This window comes from Homarus americanus, unplaced genomic scaffold, assembly GCF_018991925.1.
Source record: "Homarus americanus isolate GMGI-L3 unplaced genomic scaffold, GMGI_Hamer_2.0 scaffold25827, whole genome shotgun sequence".
Classification (NCBI taxonomy): Eukaryota; Metazoa; Arthropoda; class Malacostraca; order Decapoda; family Nephropidae; genus Homarus; species Homarus americanus.
The window spans coordinates 10000551-10023911 of record NW_024738300.1 but is presented as its reverse complement, the minus strand read 5'-3'; the positions used below and the strand labels follow the sequence as shown (position 1 = coordinate 10023911).

The following is a 23361-nucleotide window of genomic DNA, read 5'->3' as shown; positions in this document are numbered from 1 at the left end:
CTTTTTTCTTTATTTTCTAAGAAGAGTTGAAGTTGCCTTTTATTTTCATTCCACATGTTGGCCCCGTTCAGTAGATTAACTTAGCAGCGAGGGGTGACATGCCATTATCAGAGTAGGTCTTATATCAGACAAATATATACAACTAGCAATTAATTATTATCATTGTTAAATACCTAATTGGCATGTTTGTTAAAGATGTGGGTCAGGAAGCCTTGTTTAAGAGCAGTGTCGTTACCCTGGTTTCAAACCCTCGAATTGTGGCGGGAATATGGATGAAAGGACGGACACAGCCTATATTGTCATTACCCACAAAATGTCCGGATTTCCACGAGGCAGATCTCTATGCAAGGAAGACTCGGGGCCTTTGGGGCGCAGGCTCTGGGTTGCAGATCAAGGGAGTATCGCCCTAATTTCCGGTACATTTAAGGATTATTTTGGACGGGTGCGTGAAGGAAGGCGCCGGTCGTCGTGTGGTTGCTATGGTGACCAATCCAGCTCTCCCATGCGTCATTTAAACTTCTGAAAATGAAAAAAATGGTTGGAAAATTAAAAGGCTTCGAGGTATTCCGCTCTCGCCACCCATCCGGTAATTAGAATTAAAAAATAATAATTATATGACATTTGAACTTGAAGAGTATACTATAGCTTACACACCAAGGCTTATACTAGTAGTGTATTGAAGCTTTTAATCAAGTTTAATTTTTGTAATTGGATTGCCAGGAGTTATTTACAGGATAATGGATGAATAAAAATGAAGGATCGTGATGGGGAACTGGCTTATGAATAGTCATCAGTTTCTTACATAATTACGGGCCTCTTCACTCTGGCTGACAGCCCCAGAAATTCAATAACACGGAACGAGGTACACGCCGGTTAACAAGGTTGACAGATACACCACGACTTGTGTGTAGTTTAGTGCAGGAATTTACGTCTTGAGACTTTGGTACAGTGACGGTAGCCAGAGTGTCCTGTGACTACTACTACTGTATCTGTTTCTCTTCCTCTCTTCCCTCCCCCTCCCTCCTTTCTTTCCTGTCTATCCTCTCTCAACCTCCCTCGCCCTTCCTCCCTGTCTATCGTGACTCTCCCTTCCTCTGTCTATCCTGTCTCTCACCCTCTCTCCTCCCTGCCCTCCCTCCCTTAATCTCTCCGTGAGCCCGCCATGTCATCAGTGGGTCTCGTCACGCTCTGGGAGAAACATTTATCTCTCGGGGGTCAGGCCGCGCGGCGAGACGTGCGGGTAAAACAGTCACAATGCCCTGTCCTGTACACTGCGTCTCGACCACCTCTCTCTCTCTGTCTCCCTCCACATATCTTATTTTTTCTTAGCTACAATACGGCTATCAACATGTTCCCACGGTTTAGATTTCGTCCGGAGATAATATAAAGTTTTATTTGTTAATGTTTAAAGTTTTGGCGTCTTGGGATATACTGTATATCACTGGAGTTTTCTAAAGATACGGTTAGTATTGTTGAAAGGTTGTGTATTATTTATTTATTTATTTATTTATTTATTTTTTAGATTGTGTTTTACACTTTTGGTGAAGGAATTATTATTTTTTTACGGTTTGGTGATAAGAGGTTAGCATTTGTGGTCTCGGTCTCTCTCTCTCTCTCTCTCTCTCTCTCTCTCTCTCTCTCTCTCATTGGTGAGGCCTTATGGCGGGCAGTTGTAATCGGCTGTCTTCTCCACACACATACAGTACACACCCACTCCCCAGTCTTCACCCACTCCATTTACTCCCCACTCGTCCCAAACATTCCCCCACTTACTCCGCACCCTCCCCACGCTCCACACCCCACCCCCCACTCCTTACACCCCACACTCCCCCACACCCCCCCCCCCCCTCCCCCACCCCCCCACCTCCACACCACACACCCCACTCCCCACACCCCCACACTCCCCCCACCCCACTCCCCCCCCCCCACACTCCCCACTCCCCCCACACTCCCCACTCCCCCACACTCCCCACTCCCCAGTAAGACGGGAGATGTGGACTCTTCCTCTCCAGCAAGATGAAAGTGGAGGTCCTCTGGTTCCCCTTTGTGTGCATCTTGGTCGGATTCTCCAGAAAAAATATTGACTTTGTAAATATATATTTTTTTATTCAATGGTCTTGCTTTTCTTTAATTTCCTTCCTATCCTAACATAACATAACCTAAAATGCCCTAACATATCCTAACTTAAAATACCCTAACATGTCCTAACTTAAAATACCCTAACATGTCCTAACCTAACATAAGCTAACCTAAAATACCCTAACCTAACTTAAAATACCTTAACATATCCTAACCTAACCTAAAATACCCTAACCTAATCTAACTTAAACTAGCCTAAGTTAACCTAACCAAACCAAACATCCCGGCGACATTAGGAAGTTTAATTATCAGGTGAAATAAGCTCGGGTGGTTAATCATCAGGTGATTCCAATTACATTTTGCTAGTTGTCTTAAAAATGTGGGCGTATTCACATGCTTCAAGACCTTGGTAAATGAAGCACTGAATTGTATCCAAACAAGAGGACGAAGAAGCAGCGAACGGTATAACGATGGTAGTTAATATGACGTCAGAATTGCACTGAGACTCTACCCTAAGCAAAATTCGTCCCCTCATCCCCCAGTGTTTGAGAATTGGCGTCTTGTTACCTTAGAGTTTGAAAATTGAGGGTTTAGGCTAGGTTAATGGTTAGGTTAGCGGAAGGATAGTTAATGTGATGCAAAATATATTCAGCACAGACAAAATTACCTTAAACGTTTCCCTTTACCTTTCTTATTATTCAAGAAAAAATAATAAACTTACTGTTATACTCCAGGCCATATTACCCCCTTTAGCCTATTTTAAGCCCCCCCCCCCTCCCCGTTGTGGTGGAGGAGGAGCTTGTGTCGTCCTCCACAGCAACACGAGGAGTGACTTTAAACTTGAGGAACTTGGCCGTGTGTTTGAGAGAGTTTCAAGTGAGGTTCAATTTTGTTGTTCGCTGGGCCGCACTGCCGCTTTTGTTACTATTTGTTATGGTTTATTATTTATTATTATTATTGTCGCTAATATTATTGTTATCATTACTATATTATTATTATTGGCACCATTATTATTATTATTTCTGTATTATTATTATTATTGTTGTTTCTATCACCATTATCAGTGCTTACATTGCAGTTATATTATTATCGTTCCTGTAGAATTGTTGACCTAAATTACCATATATTGTTACGTCTTTAAGTTCTTTTGTTGTGTGTTTGTATGTAATATCGTGCGAGGTCTTGTGAACACTCCCAAGCCTTAAAGAGAGAGCTAAACATAACTTAATATACGTAGACAGTTCTGTACAGTTATTGTGTTGTCACTTGCGAGGCTAGAAAATGAAATGTCAGTGTTAGATGGAACTCAAGAACGGAATTTGCTTGAGAATTTACGTTGGCGCCAAAATGTTTCACAATGGGAGGGATTTTGGCAGCGCGACCAGTGACGATTCTCAACACCACTAATATATTCTATTACCTCACTGTATATGGTGATGATGTACAGGGTAGCGAGCTTGTGGTTATACGATATACTAATATATATTTTTTTTTTTGCGTGGTTAATGGAAAATGAAACACGTAATTGTAAAACGCTCTATCACAGAAAACGGTTTAACATTATCTCATTTTTTTTTTTTTTGGTAAGTCGGTTGTAAACAAATACTGAACGTGGTTGATAGTCTATCTCAAGTTCTTATCACATTGTTTTACTGTAAACTAGATTCGTAGTTAAGTACAGTGGAACCATCGATGTTTCTGATGATGTATATTGTATGTCTTGGGCAGTTTGGCGCAAAGGAAACAGTGCGAATACGCCCGTGACGTCATTCTGTGGGAGGAGTTTAAAATATGGCGTCATCGTGTGGGAGGAGTTTAAAGGTGACGTCAGAGTGTTGGAGACGATGTGTGTGTGGGAGGAGTCTCGTGTGACGCCACGGGGGTGGTGTGGTGTGAGCGGGGGAATTAAAGTCGCGTTTTCTGTCCTGTGACGTACAGCATGTGAGGTCTTGACGTGGTGGTGGGTGTGCTGAGGTCACGTGTACCATAAATTAACTACCACTGTGATAATAATAGTAATGATAATAGCTGATGATATTACCAACTTGCTCCACCAATCTTTGAGGCAACGACGCTGTGTATGGTGACTCAATCAACTTCTTGGTTTATCTATTTTGTTACGTTACGGCAGTTCTGAATACCCGTAACAGTTTCCGTCTGAACGTTATGGTTGGTGTGTGTTATATATTAATACCTTGAAAGCACTGGTATATAATTTGTATAGTTTATATACTTTCATTACTTTCCAGGTTAAGTCTGAGTTATTATGATTTACTGTGAAAAAGACTTGATTAGTTTATATAAGTCTTCAGTTTTTAATTGTTGATGGACTAGTGTCATTAATTACCTTAATGCACTTGAAGACCATAGTTATTGAAGCACTTAAAGACCATAGTTACTGAAGCACTTAAGACCATAGTTACTGAGGCACTTAAGACCATAAGTTATTGAAGCACTAAAACACCATAGTTATTGAATCACTTAAAGACCATAGTTACTGAAGCACTTAAGACCATAGTTACTGAAGCACTTAAGACCATAAGTTATTGAAGCACTAAAACACCATAGTTATTGAATCACTTAAAGACCATAGTTACTGAAGCACTTAAGACCATAGTTACTGAAGCACTTAAGACCATAGTTACTGAAGCACTTAAGACCATAAGTTATTGAAGCACAGTCATACCATCAACCAAGTATACTAACGCTCTCTCTCTCTCTCTCCTACAGGAACTATCTCAACTTCGTGATAGAGGAGCTCAAGGACCCCGTCAAGTAGGTCCTCTGATGGTGTCTGGCAGCGTGAAGTTATGTTGTGGAGTTGATGAATTGATCACTGTCTAAGATGAGGTGGAAGAACGTAGTGGATAGATAGATGGGCAGGTGATAGATAGATAGGTGGATGGCTAGATACTGTATATAGATATATAGGTGGATGACATGATAGATGGATGGATAGACAGATATATAGGTGGATGACTAGATAGATGATAGATGGATGGATAGATAGGTGGATGACTAGATAGATGATAGATGGATGGATAGATAGGTAGGTGGATTGCTTGATAGATAGATATATAGGTGGATGGCTAGATAGATGGATGGATAGATAGAGAAGTAGATTTGGTTATAAGGAGATAGTAGATAGATGGATAAATAGTAGATTGATGGATAGATGGTAAATGGATAGAGGCCTTGTGTGTTCCTTTAGTGCGTGCGCCATCACGGTGTGCCATTACCCAGTGCCATAATGAAGTGCCCCCATTGTGTACTGAGAATAATCCATCATACATGAGTGCCAGTGATCGGTGCCATCGTCAAGGTTCGTCTTCTGAGTGTGTGTGTGTGTGGGGGGGGGGGAATCTTTTTCTGGGGGTGCCATTATTGAGAGCACGGATTGGGGTCATGGGAGTGGTATCTTAGCGGCATTGTAGAGATGTATTGTCTAGGTACCAAAACTGAGAGTACTGGCTAATTGTTATCTGTAAAAGTGCCATTATAGAGTAGCAATATAGTGTCATGGTTCTATCAAAGTGCCAATAGCGAATACACCATTATAGAGTAGCAATAGAGTGCCAGGGCTCTATCATAGTGCCAATATAGAATACAAAACAGGGTACCATTACTTAAACTCGATCCTGGGTTACTATGACTTGCACGCCAGCCCCTCTAAACGACTCTTAGATACAGGACAATATAATCAAGTCATACAGTTCTGACAGCCTGGGTCCTTAAGGGTCAGAAAGGTGTTATGTGGTGGATAGGCGCGTCGGCCTTGTGGTATGATGTGGGTTAGCACTATTGATGTAGGGGTGGTAGTACTTTTGAGATCAGACGAATGGTGAGTTGGTCGTCTGAATGTTTTGGTGATGGGGGGTGGGGGAGGGAGAGGGGGTAAGGGGGGAAGAGGAATCGAGGGAGGTATGAAGGAAGAGAGAGGGGAGAGGATGGCTAGGGAGTGGTGGAGGAGGGAAGAGATTAGGTTAAAGGGGAGGTGGCGAGTAGGTAGAAAAGGAGTAATTGGAGAGGAAAGTAGGTAAAATAGGTGAGGAGGGGAGGTAAGTAGGGGAGAGTAATTTAGGAGGTAAGTAGTGGGGAAAGTAGGCGTGGAAAGAGAGAGATAGGGGAAGTAAAGGAGAGGGGGATGGGGGGAGAGTAGGTAGGGAGGTAAATTGTAGGTGGGGAGGGAGGGAGATGGGGGAGAGGGTAGGTAGGGAGGAGATGGGGGGAGGGAGGGGAGAGTAGGTAGGGAGGGAGGGCGATGGGGGGAGAGTAGGTAGGGAGGGAGATAGGGGAAAATAGTTGAGGAAAGTGGATGGCCTTTCTTCTTTGGCATTCTTTACTCCTACGCTTCTTTCTTGTCCATTCATATTTATTTATTTTCTTCTTCCTTCTTCACCTTCCACTTTATTTTTTCTTATTTCCTCGTCTTTTTTTTCTTCATTTACCCCCATTCTACCTCCTCAGTTATCACCCTTTCTTATCCCTTCTCATCTTTACTTTCTTTCTTCTCTCATCTACCTTCTCTTCCCTCCTACCCTCTCTTCTTTCCTCCTCTTCCTTCCTAACTGGGGGAAAGACTTTACGTAAATAGAGGTGAAATTCGGTCTCTCTCTCTCTCTCTCTCTCTCTCTCTCTCTCTCTCTCTCTCTCCGTAGACCACCAGTGTGTGTGTGTCAGGTCTCGCCCTTGAACATATGCAAGGACATGAACACAATGTACATTCTCTCGTGTTTACATTCATACACCACTATAGTATACACAAATTTACGCACGCTCACACATTCACCTCACACATTCACCTCATACATTCACCTCACACATTCACCTCACACATTCACCTCACACATTCACCTCACACATTCACCTCATACATTCACCTCACACATTCACCTCACACATTCACCTCATACATTCACCTCACACATTCACCTCATACATTCACCTCATACATACACACAGCTCATCGTGTGTAGTTCCTGAGTTGCCTCGTAAAGTTAATGAAGATTGAAGTAAGGTTTAGCTCTACTCAGAACAGACCCGATCTGAATTGTCGCACACACAGAAAGGTAATTCACAGTAGATTACGTGTGTGTGTGTGTGTGTGTGTGTGTGTGTGTGTGTGTGTGTGTGTGGTAATAATGAGATGCTTAGTATGTACGGCGATAAGGCTTCAGATACCTGCCTCTCTTGAGTGTGTTATAGATCTTCCTCTAGGTCGAGTAAATATTTTGAATCACCTTAAGATTAGTCCCCCAGAAGATTAACCACCCTATCCCCACCTGGAGGGTTAGATTAGTTTAGCGTTAGTCTTCAGGTGAAATAAACTGGGGTGTCTAATTTTAGGTGTCGCTGTAAATGTTCCCTGTTCTCTACGGCGATCAGAGGGGGGTGGAAGAGGAGGATGAGATGGAAGAGAAGAAGGAAGGGAAGGATGATATGGAAGAGATGAATAATGATAAAGAAAGAGAGGGTAGATGAGGGAAGGAGAAGAAAGGAAGAAGTAAAGATGAAAGGTGAAGAAGGAAGAAAGTGATAAATGAGGAGGTAGAAAGGAGGAAAATGAAGGAAAAAAGGAAGATGGGGGAAAATAAGAAAAAAACGGGAGGAATGGAAGATGGAGAGGGAAGAATAAGAATAAAGAAGACAATGAAGAAAGACTAATATAAGAGAAATGAAGTGTAGTAACTATTAAGAGTAACTCGCCTAGCCAAGTGTAGCACGAAGGAGAACGCGATTTCTCTGTAGTGTCTGCCAAGGGTTCAGACACGAACGCATGATGTAAGGGGTCGTTGCCTGTGACGCACACCCCTCTGACGCCGAGGTGGGGTGAGGGAAGGAGGGAGTGTGGAGAGGGTAAGGGGGAGGGGGGGGGGTGTACGTCGTTGGAGTCATTCGTAGTCTGTTATTGTTACGTAAAGTTAAAGTAGATTCATATTTTGATCCGCTTACAACATGATCGTCTCTATATACACCAGTTTGGTTTATCGGGAGAAAAACAAAAACAAATAGATTCAAGAAAGTGTTCTCCTCTCAACCCAGACCAGAACACATGGTAACCTTTCTCGTGGTGTGAGTGACTGGTGCTGTGTCCTCCACCAGTCATTATTTTAGTCTCGGGTGTTATTTCCAAGTCACTTTGGCCGCCATATTGATATTGTAACGTAGTGAACCAGTTTAATGCAGCCACACATCTCAATTTAGTAACACCTTTTTTTGACTCGGCCCATACCTTTGACGGGGTGGCACTGGTGTTGTGGTCACATTGGCACCGCTGTTGTTATGGGGCAGTTAGGTTGGCACTTGTGGTCTCATGTGATAGTCTCAAAATGCATTTTCTTGGCATCTGGGCATCAAACCAATTAGACCCCCCCCCTCCCTGTGCCATTACCGACGGTGCCAATCATGTGACTGAGTATGACAGGTAAGGAGAGGAGAGTACAGGTGACCATCCATCCCCATCTGTCATGACCACACCTTACTCACCTATCCCCACTCCTTAATCCCTTCACCCCTATCCTCACTCCTTAATCCCTTCACCCCTATCCCCACTCCTTAATCCCTTCACCCCATCCTCCTTAATCCCCCTATCCCTCCAATCCCACCCCACCCCCCCCCCCCCTTCCCCCCCATCCCACTCACCCATCCCCACTCCTTAATCCCTTCACCCCCATCCCACTCCTTAATCCCTTCACCCCCATCCCCACTCCTTAATCCCTTCACCCAATCCCTCTATCCACACATCCTTCCCCCTATCCACACCATCCCCACTCCTTAATCCCTTCACCCAATCCACACATCCTCTTTCACCCCTAATCCATGACACCCTTCCCTCATCCACTAATCCTCCTGTCCCCCCATCCACACATTCTCTCTCCCCATATCCACACATTCTCTCCTCCCTCATCCACACGTCCCTGCCCCCTAGTCCCCACTCTCACAATAAGACCCAGGGCAGATATATATAACCTCACCGTCAAACACCGTCAAAATAACCGTGGGCATAATTTTTCGTTCATGATTTTCCTGTGGATATAAAATGTGCATCGTTGGTCAAAAAGAATAAATATCTTATGAAAAAATGTAGCGGCTTTATTATTATGTGTGTGTGTGTGTGTTTTGAATACTTTGGTAATTGAGTGTCGATCTTTTGAAGGAACTTGGATGATGTTTGGAGATGGATTTTATAAACTTGTAAACAGATCCATAATTGGTAGTCGCGCCCTTTCACTCCCTTGATTAGTTACTTGTGAGGAAAGAATATATAATAAGTATTTTTTTTAAGTTGTTTGAGCATAAAATGTCAACATATTTTCGTCTAAACCACTCTCAGGGCTTGAGCTCTGTAATCTAACCAATCAGATAGCACTTGATGGCGTCATAGTCGTTCGTTCGCCCTGTGATTGGTTTTGTTGTATTTTTTTGTTTAGTGACTTGGTTTTATTCTCCGTGATTGGCTAAGCCATAGTGATTGGTTAGTGACGTCACATTTATTCGCTTTACGATTGGTTAGGCGGCTTTTTTCTGTGACGTATTCCTAAATTCTGTGACGCATCTGGCTAGGAAGGTTATTTAGGCTACGATGCTGTAATGAAACCGAAATGGATTCAAAATGGCGCGTGATTTCACACTAAATTATGCTCGTCTCCTTATCATTAGGGGATAAACCGAAGTAATAATGTTTAAAGAATGTTGTTCCCCAGTAATGGAAGTAGGAATGTTTAAAGAATGTCGTTCCCCAGTAAATGCCATAATGTTTTGAGTTTGTTTCCCCAAAGTGGTAAAGTACTCATTAACTTATATTCCAAGGCCGTCTGTATGTAAACAAAGGCTGGGATGATTTTGTCGTATAGGAAAAAGTCGATGTAGATGCGACCTATCTTAAAGCGTCGATCTGCTGGCGGAAATTTAGGTTGAGGTGGAGGGGGTAGGGTAGGGGAGAGCGTATATGAGAATGGTGGGATGGGAAGTAGAGGAGAAGAATGGGAAAGAGAAGGAAAAATGAGAAGCAATAATGACGAGAGAGGGAATAGAAAGAAAGGGAGAAGAAAAGTGAATAAGGGGAACAAAAATAAAAGCAAGAATTATTAGGAGGAGGAACGAAGAAGGGGGAGAGGATTGGGGGGTGAGAGACAGAGATAGTTTGATGAGTGCTGGCAATGGTAGAGGATGTTTACATACGGTAATTTAAGCTTGGGTCGTCCCCGTGTGTTAACTCAGTGTCCTTCAGCAGGCTCCTCACGCCCGCCAACAATCTTTATTTTGGTTCCATTAGAGGTTAGGACGGCAGGACAGGTGCAAAAATTCTTCAGGTAAACTGGTGCCGGATATAAAGGTCATAATCCTTCTAGTTTCTTGGCTACAGTAGTTGAACACCATGACACAACCATAGAGTTTTGTTTAATGTTATGCACCGAATACAATATGATACAGTTGCTTTATTACAGTAAATGTTTAAAATTCCTCCCCTCCCTCATGTCTGCCTCTAACTTTAGTTGTAGTTACTCCATAACTTATTTACGTGTTACCATCAACCCATGTGCGGTTATGGAGGTACAATACATATTCTAGACAGTAATTGACAAACTCTTTGGATAAACTTGACGGAAATAGGTTTTTTAGGCTTATAGATTGATGGGCGGAAGTAGAAGTGTAAAACATATTAATAAACCCACGCCTTTCTCTCTAACAGAAACTTACCTAAGGCTATCTACATCTCCATCTCCTTGGTAACCGTTGTCTACGTGCTCGCCAACGTTGCATTCTTCACCACCCTGTCACCTGCCGAAGTGCTGGGCTCCAAGGCCGTGGCTGTGGTGAGTGGTAGTCTTTGCGTTGACTGGTGATGTTGTTTACGTTGCATTAATTTTTTCCCTGATTGATATTTTTCTTATTTATTCTCAATTTTAATTTTTTGCTATTTTGTGAGAGTTGACGTATCATGGGAATTAAAGAAGTTTTTTCAAGTTTTAAACAGATTATTTCAATTTTAACTTGTAATTTAGTTTCCCCAATTTTTTTAACGGTTACAATACAGTAGTTTGTTTTTCACTGTTTGAGTAATATATATATATATATATATATATATATATATATATATATATATATATATATATAATCTATAATATATATCTATAATATATATATATATATATATATATATATATATATATATATATATATATATATATATATATATATATATATCACTTGTATTTTCTTGTTATAATGTTTTGCCTTAGTATGTTTTTTTTTTTTTTTTTAATCTTCGGGGATTTTGTTTTCTCTAATTCTTTCGCCACTTCCCGACTTGCATGAAGGAGTTGTTGAAATCAGAATCTAGAATATCCTTAACTAATGATGTATAAATATGTTTATAATTACTAATATTGTTTATTAATTCCCACATCTTATATTTTTCTATGCATATTTTCCTTATCCAAATGTTATATACTTTTATTCTTGTAAATATTTCTGTATCTTAATATTTTTATATAATTTTGAAACATCTTTTATTATGTATTCTATATCCATGTTAAATTTTGTATTACTAGTGTTACTACTTTCTCTAGTTTAATATTACTGATCTAATTGTTCCATTCATTTTCTTTAGATTTTTTTAAAGTGAGACGCCGTTTGACATTGTTTCCTGCATTGCTTCAGAGAATTCATTCGACATTTTACATTTTTTGTTGTGCAAATTTTTTTCTTATGATAATTTATATATATATATATATATATATATATATATATATATATATATATATATATATATATATATATATATATATATATATATATATATATATATATACTACTTGAACCTCCATTTGTTGCTGTTGATGTACGATGATTACTCGTGTGACGTGGTGCGCGGCGTGTTTCCTCTTGTGGATGAAGTTGTTGGACTAGATTTAAGCGGTACTGAATCATCTGGTTCACTTTCAGGCGGTTCAAGTGCTGGCTGGTTCTAGTACAGCGAGATTTAATGCTTAGTGGAATACAGTAGTTGTAACACTGGTCACTCGTGTTGTGATCGTGGAGACGATAGTTCAAGTGGTAGCCTCGTTAATAATGCGTTTACAAATATTAGGGGCCAGTTTTTACCCCCACACATGCAGATGTCTTTAGCCAATTGTAGTGTGAACAAGAATAGTTTATTATGGAGGAGTGTTAAGTCTCAATATGTTAGAGTTGTGTTCGCACAAAGCACCAGATAAGCACGCAGCACACTAACCTTTTCAGCACACAGCACTACTCGGCACCTAGAACAACCCACAGCACTGCACATTGCTAGAACGATTGTGTATATGTGTGTTCATTTTCATTTTCTTTGTTCCGATGTTTTTAATTATTTTTCTAAGCGTGGTATATTAAAGTAACCTGAAGCATTTCCATACCTGCCCTGTAGTTCCAGTCCCACATCCTTAAATGGTGACACCGAGATGAATACACTACCACACAAAAGCCGTTCACCTCACAGCTACATTAGATATACTGTATATACACAAACAACCATGTAACTGTCGACGCCTTATGAGTTATAATGAACTGTTGCTAAAGGGAATTGTTCTTTGTGAACGTTTAGCCTCGTTTGAGACTCCGTTTTTGTCAAAGTTTTTATTTTTTCATATATACATCATATCTATGAACAGAGGAAACTTACATAAACTTTATGAAATAGTCGTCACATGGCTCTGAGCCAGTGGGAGTATGTAATAGTGGGACGCGGTTGGCCAAATTAATGTTCCCTGTCACGTCACTTGGTCGGAGTAGCAGATGAACGCCAAGTCATGTGGCGTGATGCAAGTAGACCAGTGACTCTAATGTGGCCATTATGGTGGTGCTTGGTTCTTTTTTACATGATTTTCAGAGTATATTAAGATATGTAAAGGTTAACTGATAATAATGTTGCTTCTGTCCCGGGCCAGCTCTTTACCTTAAATTCGTTAGAAAACCAGGTATGACTCGCCTGTTTTCAAAGTAACTAAAACAGCAAAGAGAACAATGAAATTTTTCTTAAGAAAACAAAACCAAATAGCGTATACAGTGTCGCACTCTGAGGCTCTCTGCTCTTGTGTGATATGTCTGCAACAGTCGCGCAATAGAAGGCAGCATATTCTGTAAACTGACCGTGTATATTCGGCTCTAGCAAAAATGAATGGCTGGCGAGTGTGAGTGTGTAGCCACATCCTGTATGAGGAGAACCAGGGGTAATAGGTGCAGGTGGCCCTCCCTCTTTGGGGCTTTTAAGTACAGTATGGGTGAATGGAAGTCTCGTTGGTGTATGTTTGAGTTGGGAACATGTTAGGAGGTAATGTTAGATGTACTTTATACAGTTAACACATACTGCAAGGTGGGAGTGCGCAGTTGGCTCACTGAAGATGCATGGTACATATAAATGGGTGTGTAATGCGAGGAGCCTTCTGCAGTCAGGGCGAGGCAGCATCCTGCTGGACCGTCTCCAACGTGCAGGGCTGCCGGGGTGTTATGGGGCCACAGATAGCGCTGGGACATTACCGCTCACCAGATATAAACGTAACTAAAACAAAAAATTCATTTGTATTCTGTACTTACACTTCAACAATATTTACAACACACTTTTATGGTTTACCTGTTCGTCCAACCGTTGTGTGCTTCAGTTCGTTAATTTGGGTTTCGTTCTGACTAGTATTACAGTGCCGTTAATTTCATCCCTTAGGCAATGTTTATATGAAACCAGTCTGCGTCATCCAGCCTTATGTCTCTGTACTGAAGGAGTCGGAGAATTGTTGTGTTGACCAGTACAGGATTACGGTGATATTTGGTGAGAAGAACTCATGAGTGTGGTGGCTGTTGGGTCTAACACAACTTTTACTTATAGTGAAGTTATTTATAAATATTCTAGGGTGAAATGACAAGAATAATGGCCCAGAGACCTGAACCCTTATTAGTCCACCACCCGTCCAAAACCAACACACTGCACATAAACAATGTGTTGACCAGAAGAACACCCCACTTGGTGACGGCGTTAGGATGCCCGTGTTGGCATAAATGACTAGCACATGTGCTTATATGCATTCTGTTTATTCATACGACTCCGAGGTGGTGTTTGGCTGTGTGCAGCTTTGCATAATCATGATGAGCGTCTCGGCCCAAGCCAGGATGTGTTTATTCTGCTCCTCCGTCAGGAAGCTGATCCATTGCCTGACGCCTGGCTTGCTGGCGCAGCTCCTCCACACCCTGGCTGGGCCCTTAACACCATGTGCTACATCACTGACAAATTTATCACATGTGATTCTGTAATTGTACTCCTTTGCTCACTCGCATACTGTATGTTCACACTTATTTTCAACCAGCTTATTCTGAAGCATTACATATAAAGAAGATTTAAATATCCATTCTGTGTTGCAGATAGTCACTGATGCCCGCTGCAATTATTTAAAAAAAAATATTTTATGTGAACAAGGTTAACTAAATTCTTTGTTTGGGCGCAGTAATATTGTGCTCCGTCGCTGGCAATAATATCAAAGCGTTTCTCGTAAGGACTACACTTAAGTGCAAAAGTTATTCATGCAAACGATGTCACAAGTTATGTAACTTGAGATTTTTCTTCGGACGGGTATAAGCAATACCTGGCCGAGAATAATTCCTTTTGTTACGTCACAGTTATGGTGTTGTCCTGTTATTGCAGTAGAGTTTTAATCAGTTGTGTAACCATCTTCCCTGACTTCTCTACCACTGAGATCTTTGCTCTCACTCACCGGAGAGGGATGTACAGTATGTATACCTTTTAGTTTCCACTCTGATGACTAGTGTATGCACTATCCTTGAATACGTGTTCAAAGACTGTTATTAAAGCTCAGTAATACACTATCAAATCAACATTGTTCACCCCCACACTCCTCAGTTCATCCCGGCACGAGCGTCACTGACAGACGGAGTTTATCGACATTCTTAGTATTGACCTTAGTGTAATATATAACTGAACGCGTCCTTTGCACTACAGCGTTTCTCACCACACTTGTATGAAGAATTACTCTTAAAATTCAGACTAGATGAGGGCTGTATGGGCTTACCGCTTATTGTCTCTTTTGCCCTGGTCGGGATATGATGCACAGTATACTCGTATATTGGTCTGAGTGAAAAATTGCGAGGAAATAAATTTTATAGAGGTCAGTAAACGTGATTCATTGTGGGATATTGACATCACTTAAAACGTCCTGGAAACCGATGTCATGCTCTTTAGGGTGAGGTATTTGCCCCTCCCATTTTTGTTCTGGAAAAACTAAGGATTTATTTCATTTTATGATGCTTGTGATAGCAGTAATGTAAGTATGTCGTTGGTGATTTTGGTCGACGGTAAAGTGAAATGACAGTGGTAAGTTATTGCCGTGAATTTTGTTAGCAGTAATTGAGCATAAGTTTGAAGGTATTTCTATAAGGATAATATGTTAACTAAAAACTATACTGGCGCATTATGTACAAACACAGCCATGGCGACGACTTTAACAGCCTAAATATTGACCCCTGACGACTGCATATTGCAATGAGTTACATTAGTATCCCCTTTGTGTCTGTCCAACCCTCACGTGCAAATATATTCAGGTTCTGTCGCTTTCCCAACAATATCTTCATTGGTATAAAATTCCCAAATGTCAGCTGCCTCGGCGAAATAAAGTGAATGACTGGCTTGGATGGAGTTTGTTCGCACTTACCATCATTGTTTTAAGCGATCCCACACCCTCACTGGTATTTTATTCTTTTACGCAGAAGGGTTTAATTCCTCATATAAATCATCAAGAGGAGAATGTAAACAAAGCCGCCCCCCACCACAAATTCCAGCGTCAACAGAACAAGACAATAGAGATGTAAGGTGACTCCTGGCAAGTATTTGGACAGTTGCCAGACACCGCCAGCCTCAAGTCAAACTTTAATTGGTAATTAGAAGACATAAGAGGCTATAATGCCCCCCGTCCACCCTCCCCCCGGAAGACTGTAGTGGGGAGCGGGGATGCTGGGTTAGAGAGAACGGGAATGGTGGATTAGAGAGAACGGGAATGGTTTGGAGAGAATGGGAATATAGAGTTGAAATTTCCAGTATGGAGTGTGAACATATCATTACCAGCACCACCACAGTTACTATCATCACCACCGCCATTACCACCATCGTCACCACTGTCCATCACCACCACCATATTCACCGCGTCACCACCTGGATATTAAACACGGGACTGAAGGTCGATGAGGGTAGTAGGTGCGTGTGTACGGGCCAAGGCGCAGTGTGCATGAACGTGTATGTTTAGTTCTTTGTATGATGTAATAATATGTATTTTGTATAACCTTGAATGAAAACAAAAGAGTTAGGAAAGTGTACGTGTTGGAATGTTATATAATTTTTCATGTGTTGAAATGTGTTATATGATTGTATAACTGTGTGTGTGTGCTTACAGAGTTCGTGAATAGCAATACCGTCATTGTACACGTCAAACTTTTATTTTCAGTGTCTGGCAGCAGTCAAGTTGCCAAGCAAACAAGTCACTGGAGATTTTTTACCGTCCAGTTATATCCAGTCTGCGGAGTTGGCTCTGGTCATAAGAGCTTCCAGTTTTTCTTATCATTCTGTGACGTAATATGCCTCGCCTCAGAATGCAGGCTCTCTATTGGTTACCGGAGTGGGTTGACGAAATGCTGCTCTCCCATTGGCTAATCCTCGGGGGTCTAACCGGTACCGCGGCCCCGATTGGTGAATGTATAAATAGCAGGAATGTTATTGGTCAAGAGGGTGGGTGTGGCGCGGTATTCAGTTGTCATCTTCCTTGCAGTCATGGGATAGTTGTAACTGAGTTGTTGAATCGTAGATGACCATAATTGCTCTTGGCGTCTGTAGAGTCACAAGATGCCTTAACAATAGTTGTGTCGTAGTATTACATATGCAGACGGTCATATTATTAAAGGAAGGCTTTAGGTGATAATAATGAAGGTTAACGTTTAGATAACAAAAGTTAATGTATTCAGGACACAGCATAGGGGTAATGATTTTATGTAAGTGATGAATTTCGGTTAAAGTTTGTTATTAATAATTGTTGAAGCTCAATATTGTTTACAGGAAGATATATTTAATAACTAAAACAAATATATAATGAAATGAGCTGAATCTAGTCCTACTGTACATCTAAATCCATACATTTCTCTCGGGTGAAAAAAAAATAAATCATTTATGTAAACTTCAAAAGTTCGTGATATTACCTTGATTAAAAACGGAACAAAGGCGTTTCAGAAAAACTACCATACTACGCAGGAACTCGGGCTTTGACACAGCAGGTGAAAGACGGGGAGGAAAAGGCGTGGGAGGGGGGACGTGGGGAAAGTGTTGGATGGGAGGAGGATGGAGAGATAGTGATAAGGAAAAAAAATGTTAGTAGGAGGAAGGGGGTGAGGGGGGGATGGAGGAGGGTTGAAGTAGTTGGGAATGGGGGAGAGGAGGTAGTGGCGAGCAGAAAGGGAGCTGTAGTTAGAGATTAAAGGTCCAGAAAGTAGTGGTGGGGAGGGATAAAAGGGACGCTGTAGTAAGGAGGATCGATAGCTCAGGTGGTGGTGGTAGATCTGAAACCCGGGTTGGCCAGCCCGCGGAGTAAACTGGTTCCCACTAGATAGGGCGGACAACGGTGTCGTTTACATGGCTCGTTACTTTTGAGATCGTCTCGTCTGTGAAAAATATCTTGTAAGTTTAATTTTTAATCTTAGTCACTGTGAGTCGAAGTAACAAAATGTACTTACTTTAAGTTCTATAAGTAATTATTTTTAATTATACCCATATTATTTATAAATAAAGTACAGCAATATAATACGGTACACCCATTTATAGCAACCAAAACACTCGTTGACTCCATCTCAAGTTATTATATATTAAACCACTCACAATTGTAATTCGGAAGGGCTTACAATATTTTTTTTCAGTAGGAATATTTAATGGTGGATAAATCTTCAAAACTTTAATTTTATTATAATTAAGGTTGTCAGGAGTTATCAGCGAGTGTCGTAACCTAACATGTTAAACAGTCACAAGAGAACAGTTTCCTCTCAACTGTCCGAACGTACGTGTTTAAATACACTATACACACTTCCGTGTCATTAATTTAAGAAAACATTTTGGTACACGGACACTTGTATCGGGTCCGACTAATTACCCAAATGTAGCCAAATATAGCCGGAATGAAGTCAAATAATGGTCCTAGATGAATAAATCGGACTGCCAATCACTTCTCGACTAGTATTTGGTGTCACGAAGTCACAAAAAATTGGTAAACTTAATTTAATCTGAGTTAATAGATCAAGTGCATGTACCTAACCTAATCTAACCTAACCTAACACAACACAACTCAGATTAAATTAAGTTTACCAATTTTTTTTTTTACTTTATGACACCAAATAATAATCGAGAAGTGATTCACAGCCCGAATTACGCTTGTACGACCATCATCTGACTTCATTGCGGCTATATTTGGGTACATTTGGGTAATTAGTCGGACCACTTGTTTGTTATCCATGCAGGTGTATGTTTAGGAGAAATGTGCTCATCAGCTATGATACTGCACGCATTATACACATGCACAAATGCTGAAGTGTGTGCTTATTTACAAACATAGCTTACGTTCGCTTGTTTATTTACACGAACACATACACGCAAGTGGATTTAAAGCAGGCACAGTCTAACATAATTCAAGTATGGTATGTAGGCTAACACGTAAAACTAAACCCATGAAGCAACGTACTCACATACTCTGTACATCTGTGCATGCATGCACACACAAACTTGCAAAATATATCACCATCCTGCTTATCATGTGAGAGTGGGAAGATCCGCCATCGAACCATTACTGAACTCAGGAATTATTGATGAGCAAGTACAAAACTAATGTAATTGGGTGGAAAATACAAAAAAAAAATTTACCTTATTTCTGTATCAAATACTGTACCGTGATTCATTCTTGTCTTGACGTACCATATATCGGTAAGTTTATTTCGGCATAAGTTGAGCATTTTCAATCAAGTGTCAGATACCAACACATGATAGTATGGCAAAACCCTTCTCTTAAAACTAAAGTATGGCAAAATCCTGCTTTTAAAACTAGAATAATTTAACTGAGTTTTTAAACCTTAAGTAAACTTGAAAGAGGCAAGACCAGTTATTACTTAGTACAGTATAGGAGAAATTCGTGTAAATACAGCTTGTATTAACCATTCAATAACACGAGACTTCATAAACATATCAGCCTATAATTTTATATTACCATTAATAGTCTTTGTATTGCCCGTATAAAAACGTGGATATTTTACTGTCAATAAGGATACATTAAACAGACGTAAATATTTAACCCAGTCATGGAGTAAATTTAAATAGCCTTAAATATTTAACCTGATCAAGAAGTAAAAAGTAAGCAGACATAAATGTTTAACCTGATTAGGAAGGATACATTAAACAGACGTAATTAATTGTGGGTCAATAGTACAAGTTAAAGACGTGCTATATTCAACCAAGTCAGTAATAAACACAGTACAGTACTGTACTTGTACATTACAGTGTATAACTTTTAGTCATCCAAATTTTCTAATCAGTCAACTGTATCAAGTTTTACCCAAACTTCTCATTAGTCAGATTACAGTAATGTATCAATTTTTATTCTAGCCCTTTCTTGCTATTTCACATCTCCAATTTTTATTTCAGGTGCCCTTTACCAGCTCATTGTAGCTGTTTTTATTCAAACTTTCCCTTGTAAGATCATGGCAGTAAATATTTCTTCCAGCTGTCCCTTTTCAAAATACTTTTCTTTTCACAGTACACCTTTGACTGATTCTAGTGTGAACAAATCTCGTTGCGTTATCTTTCGTAATGACTGAAAATTGAAATGTTTGAGAGCTTTAATTAACCTAACCTTGAATGAAATAGTGTGTGGTCAGTACCATTTCTCAGCCATCGCAAAACACGGCATGACGAGATTTATCTTTTATCACTAGTATTAGCCACAGTGTACAAGATTCATGCTTTTCCTAGTCAGTCATTCCTCAGTAGGCAACAACTCTTATTTCAGTATGGTCTTATAACACTTGCTCATTAATTTTGCGAGTCAGTATAATTGGCATGAAGAATGGGTCATCTTGGGTCACCATGGCAACCACCTGTAGCTCCTAACTGACACTTCCTCCCATCTTACCAACCCTTGTTTTCACAGACCTTTGCAAATAGATTGTACGGTTACATGGCTTGGATTATGCCATTTTTCGTCGCCTGTTCGACCTTCGGAGCAGTCAACGGTGTGCTGCTGACATCTTCCAGGTACAGAGCCCATTTTAGAGAGAATTTTTATCCACTCCTCAGGCAACGCTAGACCAATCAACTGTTCCAGGATCAGACAACAGTTAATGGGATCTCACTGCCATGACCAGTTTCAGCCACTGATTTTATATATTCGAATGGACAAGTACGATCCATCACTGGCAGTGGCTGTTACCCATTTTCTTTTGTTTTTAGAAATTAGCAGCTGCCTACTTAGGTAGAACTAAAACCATTTCTGTTGCTTATAGCATGTCCCGATATTCCCTAGCTCGTTTATATACAGTAGTGATGATAAATTGCATCATATATGGATTCTGTGACGACTGTGTTTATTATAGATCATCAAGTAGGCATCTGCTAATTCTTAGAACTCGCTTCATTTATTGTTATGGATACGAAACTCCATTTCAGTTTAATTTTATTAAAGCTTTATAAATGATAGCATTCATATCTTAGAAAATATTAGCACACTGCTAGAGGCAAGTTCCACAGCTGTGAAGTGTGGCATAGGCAGCACGGCCCCCATGTGCCAACCACTTCAAGGAAACAAAGCTTCGTATTGGACTTTTCTCTCTCCTCTCGTACTCCCATTGAAGTGCTTCTTCAAATGGTTATGTGTATCACTTCCATTCGGGACTCCTTCCCTGTTTGTCCCGCCTTTATATCTCGTGACCTCCACCCTTCCTCTACCTCGGACTTGTTGGACATAACGTTCATCGGGCTGGTCGTTGGTCTTACAGAGTTTTGCTGATCGCCTATACCGGCCAGTGGAATTCCTCATCCCCATATTCGTGGCTCTCTCCACGTTTGGCTCCGTGAATGGCATCCTCTTCACATCTTCGAGGTAAACTGAGAGGCCGACTTGGATTCCCTGGAACAACTCGAGAAGTGGTCTGGCAAAGGCTTTAGAAAGGCACCGACTTACACTGTGTAGCTAGTTCTTTATTAACACCAATCTATCTGAAGATGTTATCCAGAATATTGAGAATGAGACAGATAAGTTATAGAAAATATACAGTTGCAGTATTTATTATTAACATCATTTAAGAAGATCCACAAAGCAAAAACTTTTGCTTTATGTCCATACAGAACTTTAGGAGTTTGGTCTTGAATAAACCTATATCAACCATTTACAGGAAGCAAGTACAGTACAGTACTGTAACTGAGATTAGATACAAAATATTACAGGTAATTCATATGGCAGTGAAATCCATGACAAAACTCTGTACAATATAAACAGGTACAGTATTGGTATATTTTTTTGTCCAGTGGTTTTTGCAGTATTGTACTGCATAAATGCTCATTATTCATGGATAATAGCACAGTGTAAGCCTGTACTCTCTAACATTTGCAAAACTATTATCTGAAAAGTTGTTAGGTTGGTGATTCCAGCTGTTCTTTTCATGTAATACAGTACCCAGTGACAACAACTGTAATACTGTATAACGAAACTTTGTGCATTATTTTTATAAGTGTTTAAATGTTCATTGGGACCATGTTAAAATAAAGCTTTTGAGTTGTTATAAATTGAATAATAATTAGTGTAAGAAAGTGAATCTTATGAAATTCTTTAAACAAGAGAAATCATTTAAATACAGTACTGTACATACTTTATAGTACAGTATTGTTGTTTTCTTTAAAACAATCCCGTGAACATCTAGGGCTATTTGTGTGTTTCATTTTTGTTGACATAAGTGCAAAACCATAATGAAGGAGATTGGTGTTTGTGATAAATAAATGAGAATAGTAGACTTAAGCTAAAATTATACTGTATTGAAGAAAGAGGTAAGTTTTTCAGACCTTAAATTGAAACTATGATTCATTCCATGGCCTATTATGTTTCTGTCATTTTTAAACTGAACTGTAGAGTAAGAATTATCCTCACTGTATTTCAGTTTGATGGTTATAAAGGAATATTCACTATACTGTAATGCTATATACAGTATATATATATATATATATATATATATATATATATATATATATATATATATATATATATATATATATATATATATATATATATATATATATATATATATATATATATATATATTATTTATCTCTACTTTGGTTTTAATGAGATGACTTATAATACATTTTTTCTTTAAAATAAGTGTATGGCCAATATAATGTTGAATAAATAAAATAAAATTTTTTTGTAAATTATAGCCAACACCAGTCTCCTTCCTTTTACAGTACGTACAGTATACAGTACAGGGGGCCTCTGGGTTACGAACGGGTTCCGTTCCTGAGGACATTCATAATTCAGAAAACATACTACAATATATGCAAACCGTACTTACAAAATCACTTATTTTAATTAAATTTCAAGTTTAACCCCGTTCGTATCGGCTGGCGTTCGTAAGTCGGGGACCACCTGTATTCATTAATTACACATAACACAATTGTGTTTTTTTTTATTTAAGCATGTGATTGTATTCATTTGAATATATCAAGTTCTTAAAATTCCATTACTGTATAACCACACCTAGCTCTTAAATTTATTGCATCATCATTAGCCACTAACAAGCTCTTACTGTAGTTTGAGAATTTCATAACATTTGCACATTGTGACTCACATATTTAGATGCTTCCATTATACTTTTCAGTAGTTAACAATCACTTCTTTTCTGCCAATCTTTCAACTATGTACACTACTTGGTATTTATAAGGTTATATTTAAAGAAACCTTCATCTTTTTTCTAAACAATATCAGGTGCTACTATAGCGTGCGATCTACAAAGATATCTTGACGTGACCTTACCTGACCTAACCTACAGTAACTATCTTGTAGACTGCACACTATAGTAGCACTCAATATCATTTCACAACCTTTGGATAATTTCTGTAAATTTTTTCCTGTATGCCCAAAAATAACATTTCACACTCTTGGGTTCATTTCTGTCAAATTTTCATGACCAGAAAAATATCTTTAGTTGAATATTACAATTCATTTTGGTGCT

At 39.7% G+C, this 23361-nt stretch overlaps 1 protein-coding gene across 5 annotated transcripts in view; it reads left to right on the top strand.

Moving 5' to 3' along the window:
• Window positions 1-23361, top strand: part of LOC121873839 (large neutral amino acids transporter small subunit 1-like) — a 151395-nt gene that overhangs the window by 108138 nt on the left and 19896 nt on the right. For all 5 annotated transcript variants that reach the window (XM_042377589.1, XM_042377593.1, XM_042377590.1 and 2 more), the window contains exons 4-6: window positions 4810-4854; window positions 10772-10895; window positions 21136-21239. In XM_042377589.1, coding sequence (XP_042233523.1) covers window positions 4810-4854; window positions 10772-10895; window positions 21136-21239 — 273 coding nt within the window. The remainder of the gene's footprint in view (window positions 1-4809; window positions 4855-10771; window positions 10896-21135; window positions 21240-23361) is intronic.